At 48.0% G+C, this 9,701-nt stretch overlaps 1 protein-coding gene across 1 annotated transcript; it reads left to right on the top strand.

Annotated features, from left to right (window-relative positions):
• Window positions 1-6,528: 6,528 nt before the first annotated feature.
• LOC6596830 (synaptic vesicle glycoprotein 2C) lies at window positions 6,529-9,210 on the top strand. The gene is made up of 7 exons (XM_026990159.1): window positions 6,529-7,016; window positions 7,076-7,254; window positions 7,485-7,666; window positions 7,728-7,966; window positions 8,042-8,328; window positions 8,395-8,682; window positions 8,742-9,210. Exons 1-7 carry the CDS (start codon window positions 6,544-6,546, stop codon window positions 8,795-8,797), a joined length of 1,704 nt encoding a protein of 567 aa, XP_026845960.1. The 5' UTR covers window positions 6,529-6,543; the 3' UTR covers window positions 8,798-9,210.
• The last annotated feature ends 491 nt before the right edge of the window (window positions 9,211-9,701 follow it).

Here is a 9,701-nt window from a genome sequence, read left to right as displayed (position 1 = left end):
ATCCTTTCCAGCACCTCTGATTTTATCTAACTATTATCTAACGTCTTTCGGTCGTTTGTTTTTCCCCGATTGTTTTTGTGTTATTTGTTTTGCATTTTCACAGCGAGAGAAAGCAAGCAGGGCTTTTCATGCTACGCTTAACTTTAAAACACACACAGACACATAATGCACTTGACACTAGTGTGTGTGTCAGGCTGGGAATTGGAGCTGTTTGTGTACGTAAGTGTGGGAGTGGCACAATGGAAAATGTGGCTAGAACATTTACACAAAGCCCAGCGGCGACGGCTGCGGCAGCTGCAACACAAGCCCCAAAAAAGCTTCACTAAAGCTGCAGCAATTAACTGTTGCAGAAAGGTAATCAGAGGGTGGTGCCACAGAAAGGCGGTTGCAGCAGGGTTGCGGAGGGGTTTTAGGCTCGACAAATCAGCCGTGGCTAAAACTTTGATGTACTTGTTTAAAACATTCAAAGAAGCGAAAAATCGTTTAAGTAAGCCGGATTGCAAATACCACAAAACGCTGCCCTCACAGGGGGGTTAGAGGGTAGGAACCTGGGACCGGGAGTCGAAAGTTCTTTTTAAGCCCACGCAATCTGGCAACCCTGGTTGGGGCACCCCGAACCACCCGAGAGGGAGAGCATGTTGTGGCAGCGCGTTAAGCGTTAGATGGTCACTCTTTCTTTTCAACTGTCCCTGTGCTTTTTTATACCCTGTATACGCGAAAAAACAAGGGTTTGATGTAATCGATGATGTACAAACCCTTTATGAAACATGATTATTTCATGATTGAAAATAGAGCGAAAGTCGAGACTAACGTCATTAGCATTGTGTCGGTATTGAAACCTGTGAGAAGAGGGTATCCCATAGTTGCATTCTGGACAATGGTCTACTCCGCTCTTAGCCTGTCTGTCTGTCTGTGTCTTTTTCCCCTCTTCTTGCGGGAAATGCAGCAAAAACAAAACGCTAAACCACCAAACACCAAATGCTGTCGCTGTCAGTCGGAGAGGGTGGCTGAAGAGGCGGAATGGGAGAGTGGGAGAGAGCGGCAGCTGCAGCGGCAGCGCCATAACATAACGTTTCATTAGAGATGAGCTGATAAACATGCAGGCTGCGCAGCGGTAACGACTCCCACACTACCGACAAAAGCGTCTCTGACAGTCTGCATAATTCACAGAAATAAGCAGACTATAAAGAATATAGACTATAAATATATACATTTTCACCATCTACTCATTTCCAGCTCCAAAACAAACTAAAAATCGTTTGTATTTGGTACATACATATGTACCTACAACATGGGCGCAACATACATGGGGCCTACAGAAGGAAAACCACATCGACACTTTTGTCGCCTATCAGCACACACATGCTTCCTCTCTTCCTCCCACTCTCTGGGTGCTTGTGTGGGTGTCGTTATTGTTGCTGGCATTTGCCTTTTGTTTTTCGGTGGTCCTAAAAAATTTCACAGTTTCTTGTTGTAACGTTAGAGCGGATAGCCGGTGGGTGTTGGGTGTACTGGGCGAGGGTTCATGGGTGACCAACAACGCAGGGCAGAATGTTGAAGGGGTAGCGCCCGGAGAATGATCCCCCTCGCTTGTGGTCGGTCGCACGACAACAACAGCGTTCATATTTGAGTGGTCACGGATGTTGTGAAGGGAAAAGGAGGGAGTGCGAAGGGATAGTGGGTGTGTGTTGGGAAGAGACCAATAGAGTGGAGGGGACCGTGAGCGTCAGTGTGCGTGAGGCGGGAGCTTTGGCACGCCAATACAATAACAAATTAAAGGCACAAAGGATTTAGCATGTGGCACGGCTTACACTCTTCTCTGCGGTGCTCAGCCCTCAAGCACCCATTGCTTTCTCTCTCTCTCTCTCTCTTACACTCACTCTTTCTCCCTTTCTCTTTTTCTCTCTGCGAATTTTTGTGCGTGCAAATTTCGTTGCTGGGGGGCTCCAGGGCGGAGGGAAATGGCATGCAAATGGAGCAGAGGCAGAAGCAGAAGCAGCAGCGGCAACAGAGGAGCGGAGCAATGGCGTTAAGCTTTCAGCGAACATTACCAGCGATTACCCCGTTACCGTAACCGTTACCGTTAGTTGCTGCTCAAAACAAGCTGAAGCAGCAGAGGCAGGAGCACTGACAGCGGTAGTGGCAGCGGGTGAGCTGCCATGCGAACATCCTCCTAAGCTCATCAAAGTAGCGACCCGAGCATCGGAGGAGAGAGCAACAAGAATTTCCGCTGTAAAAGACGAAGCTTTTGATACTCTTGCAGATCGATTTTTCCCGTTTGAAAGCTCGATGACATTGACATTCGATAAACAAGGGTATTTATCTTTCGATAAATCCCAAATAATAGATCTTTCAATTTATGAGCAGAAAACATCTGGTCAATATCATACTGCCATCTGCAAGGGTATACAAAAGCGATGACAGCGTCGTTCAACGACAGAGATGCGATTGCGATTCCAAAAGAGGATGAGCGGGATGAAGGGGCGTAAGGAACTGGAGCCGGAGCAGGAGCAGGAGCGGCATGAAGAAGCTCAACGGAAGAGCCAGAGAAGCGTACAGAAAATTGCCTCGCACCGGGGGAAGAGGGATAAAGTTTGATTATTCGACTTCGATAAAGTTATCAATTGGCGGCACACAATGCAACGCCAACAAGCAAACAGTCGGCAGCAACTCTTAAGTGATTAAATGCCAGTTTCTCTCAAGTATCCAATTACGCTATCCAGCCAGCCGCTTGATTGGGACTGATAGATTGATATCCACGCTGAAGGATGCAACCCAGAAGCCCGCAACAGGTATTGGCAGCAAGGTACCACTAGATGGTAAATGAAAAATGACAAAAGGTAAAAACTTACTGGTTAAAGTTGCGATGCAATTTGCAGAAAGCTCCTATGCTAATAGCCAACACATTAATTCGTCCTTCGCCTCCCGACTATGACTGGGGACGGTGTTTTTCCAGCTGCAGGAGCAAAGAGTCTCAATCAACCACACTTGCACCTGCAGCCCAGACCCGGTACCATCCCCAGCTTTGTTACAAAGCGTTGAATGCAATAAATTGCATAAAACTCTGGACGTCTCTAGAGATGGGAACGTGCCACGAACAATAATATTTTCTTTGGGTACCCATCTACATGTACCTCCTCTTGTGTCTCGTCAGAACGACAAGCTTCTTTCGCCACTCGCTCATGACTAAGAGGTACTGGCTATTCTCGTTGCTCGTCACACAATATGATAGATCCTCTCGTCACTCGTCATTCGATCACGACGCACACACATCTCCAGCGGCCATCTCCACCCAGAGATGCAGGTAACGAGCAACGAAAAGAGGGGTTCCAGTACCATTTCCGGAGAGGGAGGGGTATACATACATAAACTTAAAGCGCCAATGAGGGACATTACATTATTGAGTTGGCGATGGCCGTCGATAGCTTGCGGTAGTATAGGGGAATGGGGGAATGTGGGGCCAATGTGGCACGGATCGGGACAGTGTGGTGCGGTGGCAGTGGCGGTAGAGTTGGGCTCGTGGCCTGGCATCCTGGCTCCTGCGGTGTGGAGCTTGGGCATTAGTTTGACATTTACTTGGGCACGTCGTTAGCAGCTGAGTGCCACAAGCATTCACGCATGAGAGTGTGTGCTGCTGTTTCCAGTGCACCGCGAGAAAATATGTACGAGTGCACATTTTTCTCCCAGTTGGCTATTAAACTTTTAAAGAACTTTCAACTTTCGTTGAAGGGAAAAAGCTGCGTCGCTTGTGGGGCCACAAGAGAGATGTCTGAACCGAAAAGGTGTCGATCTGGAGAGCTGTTCGGGACATACCAATTTTCTATATCCATTTTCATCTGAAAAGGTCCACCCTGTAGGACAAATTCGCTTCGATTATCGCTCACTGCAGCCCTCTGCATTCCCCCGTGTGTGTCTGTGTGGCACTCTAATGCTCTCGCCAATGCTCGGCAATTCAAATAGTTGAAATTGTTTGAGCTTGATTTAGGCAGACACACACACACCTTGGCCGCAGACACACCCACCAACAGGCCGAGGCAGCGTCAAGTTATTCAGAGCAATTTACCCATAGCCACCACCCCAAAACACCCACCATCGTGTTCCACAGCACACTCTCTCATAATGTTTCTCCGGCCAGACCGAAAGCACAACAAATTAAGCCTTTTAACAAACACAAACAAAAGTCCAATTTGTTGCCAAGTTGTGACGCTGGCCAAAATGCAAAGCCGTTAATTACAGCCACCCACATAGCCACACAGACACTCGACAGTTTCCGCCCTCCAGATTGTCGGAGGTGCAAAAACTTTGGCGTCCATCCGTCCGCAGTCTTCTAGGCCCCCGCTTCTAGCTACTGTTTGTCTAAGATAATAGCGCAAAGAATATTTGCCATTTGCCACGGCCTCCGTCACTCCCTGAACGTGAACCGAACCTGTGTCTGATTCTGTGTCTGACTCGTTCTGTTACTGTTACTGTTTCTCTGTATCTCTAGCTGATGGAATTAAACAAATTGTAGCTATAGCGTGGAAAAATTTCAGTCTTGCCATGGTTTCGTCATGCCTTTTATGGCATGCCACTGGGCATGGGCATGGCAATTGCCCCTTTCAGGCACAGTGGAGCGAAGTCCATGGGGAGAAAAGTGTAAAGGACTCGCGAAGATAAAAGTATGGGGGAAAAGGACCAAAGAATACATTAAATGAATTAAGCAGCAGTCTCGTCTTCTACATCATTATACAATGATATTAAACACTAGTTTTTTCTATAGATCTCTTCCTGTTGCTAAACTCAGATCAGTACTTTCATCCCTAAAGCGAGTACTCAGATCGACGAATATTTTCACCGGTCAAATCAGTGATGACATTCGTATGGAAAGGACAAGAAATCATGCCTAGGCATCGGCGAACAGGCAGGGCTGACATGACAATCAAAAAGAAAAACCAATTTTAGTTAAGACAGTCGAATGAATGTGGATTATATTAATATCCATATCCAACTATTAACTGTTAATTGAATATATACTAGGTCTCATTTTAATACGTTATATGGAGATTAAAACCATATTGATTGAATTTCTTTCTCGCTTGTATAGATTTTCCACTCTTGGCAACTCTTTCTTCGTTCATAGTCCTCCCTTAGCGCACAAAACGCCCACAAATAATACGTTACTGCTTGCTTTCATAAAAATTTCAATTGAACAGCTAGTATTGGCTAACAAACCCCATTCTTCATTCCATTCCTGAGCAATTATATTCTTTAACACTGTACCGCAATATAAAAGACAAGTTTATTTCATTACTCAACACTGATCAGCGCACTGTCATCCCTTAAGCTGTCGCACAAATTCCCTGTTCTTCCCCTACCGCTTGCCGCTTTCCAGCTAAGCCTTTCTAATTATTTCCGATTGTCCAGCTCTGAATCCGCTTAATTACTATCAAATCGTGATCTAGCAGGCTTAGTTCTGGTTCTGGTTCTGGTGGCACACGTTGCTCCTGACCACAGTGCCAGAGAAATGGTGAAAACAAATCACAGCACACGCCAGAACCAACACCAGTACCACCCGTTCCGAACAGACCACAGCGCACTAAGCTTCTACATGAGTAATCGTAATCCCGAAAAGTTTTGCAGGGAAACCAACTCATAACCCGTAATCATCGCAATTAGTTTGCCCCGATGACGACGACAACGACAACTGTTGGCCGAAATGGTACGGCTGGTAACAGTAACAGCCAAACCCCTATCCGCCATCTACCATCCGCCAGAGGCGTAGATCTGGGGAGATGAGACCCCGGCAGCAGACGTAAATCAGTTGCGCGGTGCCATGTCGTCATCGTAACCGTAATGAAAGCGGGACGGGAATTATATGTTATATATTTCGACTCCTAGGATACCCGTGGCAGCGTGTGGAGCTATCCCAACAGCAAGATATGGCCTCAGCCTTTTACAACTTGTTAATGGCGTTGGATAATGGCCACTTTGAGGATTAGTTAAAATTAGAGGAGTATAAAGTGAAAATTGAAGCTTACAACTATGGGTCCCTCTGTCTCTGAGAGTAGAGCCATTAGCCAATGCAGAACTTATCCATGAATAGAGCATGCCCATAGAGTGGATGAGTCCGGGGGTAACACAAATCAGTAACCAAATCACGGTGGCCATAAAGCACCAGTTAGCATCCTCCCATTCGTGTGCACAGTCGCAGGCTGAGTGATCATATACGATGTGTGGCCTGATACAAACACAGATACTGATAATACTGATGCTGCTGAGTAGGTGAAGGGGTATGATGCGGCGCTTAATAAACCGCTAGCACAGGAGATTCATGTCGCATATTTGTTTCTATAGCGTGTGCAGGTGGGCTGCCAAATATCCAACAATAGCCCACAGGGTAAGCGGCCAGTCGCCAGTTGCTTGCAGCGATTTCAGTCAACAGACTTGATGGTTGTTCCCACAGGGCGTGATTTAGGGGACTAGTTGCTTCTAGCAGATATAACCTAACCACCGCACGACTCCGATTCAGTAAGCAGCCGCGAGTCAAGGCAGAAGCACCACACGATGAGCCAACAATTGGCGGAGAATCTACCCAAGCAGCTCCCCCGCCGCGATGGCAAGGAGCAGAGCGAGGAGGAGGCTCCAGCTCCGGTTCCGGCTCCCCCCACCCCCGGGATAGCAGCGGACTTTGAGACGGCCATCGATGCGGCGGGCTTTGGGATGTTCAACATTCTGCTGCTGGTGGCCGCTGTGCCCGCGGCAATGGGCACTGTGTACGAGACCTCGACAATGTCCTATATCCTTCCCAGCGCAGAGTGTGACCTCAAGCTGAGCCTGCTGGACAAGGGCATCCTGAATGCAATCACCTATGCGGGTATGATCAGCTCGGCCGTCTTTTGGGGCTACTTTGCAGACACCAAGGGCAGGCGCAAGCTCCTGATTTTTGGCTATGCCGCGGACACCATATGTGTTCTGGGCGGTGCCTTCAGTCAAAGTGTTGTCCAGCTAATGGTCTTCAAGTATTTCGGAGGATTTTGGTGAGCAAAGGCAGCGCTGAAGCTTGATTAAATGGCCCCTAACCAATATCCATTCACAGCATGAGTGGTCCCTTTGCCGTGCTTATGACATACCTGACGGAGCTTCATGGACGCCAGCATCGTCAGCGCATCATGATGATCGTGGGCATTATGTTCTCCATAGCCACCCTCACGCTGCCCGGCCTGGCTATGATCATTTTACCCCAAAACTGGAATATCAACATCTGGAGTTTTAAGAGTAAGTAAGAGTCTCGCACTAACCCGAGTGTCGTGTGGCGAGGGCGTGCTACGTATTTTTACGATAAGGTCACGATAATAACTATCTTAGAGATAGACAGACTCCCACAAACAGCTGATGATACAGTTACAGATTGGAGACCCCTTCCTCCAACCGACTTCATACCTTTATGATTCGGACATGTGGAATACAATCCCAATCTAATCAACGTTTTACCATCCCATTTACAGTGACTGCATGGCAGATGTTTGTGGGCGTAACGGCACTGCCCAGCCTCCTCAGCTCCATGCTGTTCCCCTTGTTCCCCGAGAGCCCCAAGTTCCTCATGTCCAGGGGTCGCAATCAAGAAGCACTGGAAGCCTTCCAATTCATGTATGCCCTGAACACCAGAAAACCCAAGGATTCATTTCCAGTAACAATATTTATACAATACTATGCAGTCCTATGTGCTCTAAAAAGTGTTTTTTGCGCAGTTTAAGGTTCTGGCCAATGAAGTACCCGAGCAGGTCAACAAAAACAAGACTCACACGGAGGTAAAGCTGCCCATCGAGAGCTCGGAGGCTGTCACCGCTGCTCCAGTGGACCCCGAGCTGGCAACCGTGGCCAAGAGCGGGCTAAGTGCGGGCCTCTCCCAGCTGCGTCCGCTCTTCACCAAACCGTACCTGGGCCTCTCGCTCTGGGTCTATCTGCTCAACTTTTGCGTGCTCCTGGGGTGAGTCGGGTTCGGGGTCACCAAAAAACGCAGAACAGAACGGGTCTAAGGGCGCCTTCTCTTTCTCTTCTACAGTCAGAACACCATGCGTTTGTGGCTGCCGCAGCTGTTTGCCTCCATCAACGAGTACGAGCTCCAGGTGGGCGGCCAGTCAGGCCAGACGAGCATCTGCAGAATACTAGAGTTCAGCGTGAACCGCACCCAGAGCCAGCTGATGGCCGTCAAGGACCCCAATGCCGAGTGTACGGTGAATGTGACGGCGGCCACGTACACAAACAATCTGATTGTGGCAGCCGCCGGACTGGTGGCCTACATGCTGGCCGGCTTCCTGGTCAACCTAGTGGGCGTCAAACGAATAATGAGTGAGTGCACCCATGCAGCCAAGAACTACCCCCATTCTTAAACGCAATATTAAATTCTTCTTTCAGCTGTGGGCCTATTTTGTGCTGCTTGCTGCTCGATTGGCATGTACTGGTCCAGCTCCGCTGCATCCACGGTGGCCATTGCCTCGTTGTTCGTGACTATGGGGAGCATCTCGGCCACATCGGTGATCAGTGCATCGGTGAGTCTGTTTCCCACATCGCTGAGGACAATGATTGTCTCCCTTGAGATGATGTTTGGGCGGCTGGGCTCACTCTTGGGCAACATCTTCTTTCCGGCTCTGATGAACTTGGGCTGTGTGCCGCCCTTCTTTATGATCAGCTTCTTTATGTTGGGTAGGTTCGCGAAAGACATTCCAGATTCAACCCTTAATCCTTAATCCTGCTTTTTTCAGCTGGCTGTCTGATGGCTGCCTTCCTGCCGCTCAAGAACAAGGCTGCACTGAAGTAAGGCCGCACTCCAAATCCAATTACCATTTCCCATTCCCACTCCAAGTGATTGTGTAACACTTTTGTACATAGCATTTATCTCTAAGTTTAGTTATTCCGTTTGCTCTTTCTATTCCCTTGCAGAGGGTACTGTGAGGAAAAATCTTAGTTTGCCCCCTCGTGTCCGTTCATAGATTCATGGATTCTATGACTATTTCCGTCAAGAGTCACTCCATGCAAGGGTATTCAATGCTTCGGCCTGCCGAATCACATTTTTTTTTTTTGTTATTTCTCTCCTTTTTTGGTGTGTCTCTTTCTTTGCTTTAATTAAAAGTTAATTTATTTAAGAATGAAAATTTCTAGGATTAAGCTATTTGTATGCAATTTCGTCTCGCCTGTCAATTACATGAATTCCTCTTCATCAATTTCCATAAACCGACGGCCCTGGTGAATGCATTCCTCGGTAGGTTCTGGGTGGGCAGGAGCGTGAAAATGAGTGCACACAAATCAGAGACCGAATCAGAGGATAGGATGCCGAGACTCCGAATGGCATTCCTTGGCTAATCATTCCAGGGGCCAAATTGATGTGGAGTTATCGAGAGAGTGTGGCTGAAGCACTCTCCTGGCTGATGGAAACTAATGACTTCCCCAAAACACTGCCTAATAGTTAGCACTTGATTCGTTCCATCGCTTCATGGCCCCCAGCTGCTAGTTCCATCTCCGGCACCAGCTCCAGGCCTTATCTTCTCGACCAACTGGCGGGGGCGTTGATATACGAGCGCGCACTCAAGCCAAATGGAAATGCTAATTATCTGAAAATGGAGAAATGGAGAGACGAAGACGCTCCTCAGCCTCTACTTAAACGGAAAAGAACTTCAGATTTGCTCCAGTCTGACGACTGTGGGATACCCATTCCTGATACTTGG

Source organism: Drosophila persimilis, unplaced genomic scaffold, assembly GCF_003286085.1.
Source record: "Drosophila persimilis strain 14011-0111.01,24,50 unplaced genomic scaffold, DperRS2 tig00000520-arrow-pilon, whole genome shotgun sequence".
Taxonomy (NCBI): domain Eukaryota; kingdom Metazoa; phylum Arthropoda; class Insecta; order Diptera; family Drosophilidae; genus Drosophila; species Drosophila persimilis.
This window is presented reverse-complemented; position numbering and strand designations above follow the sequence as displayed.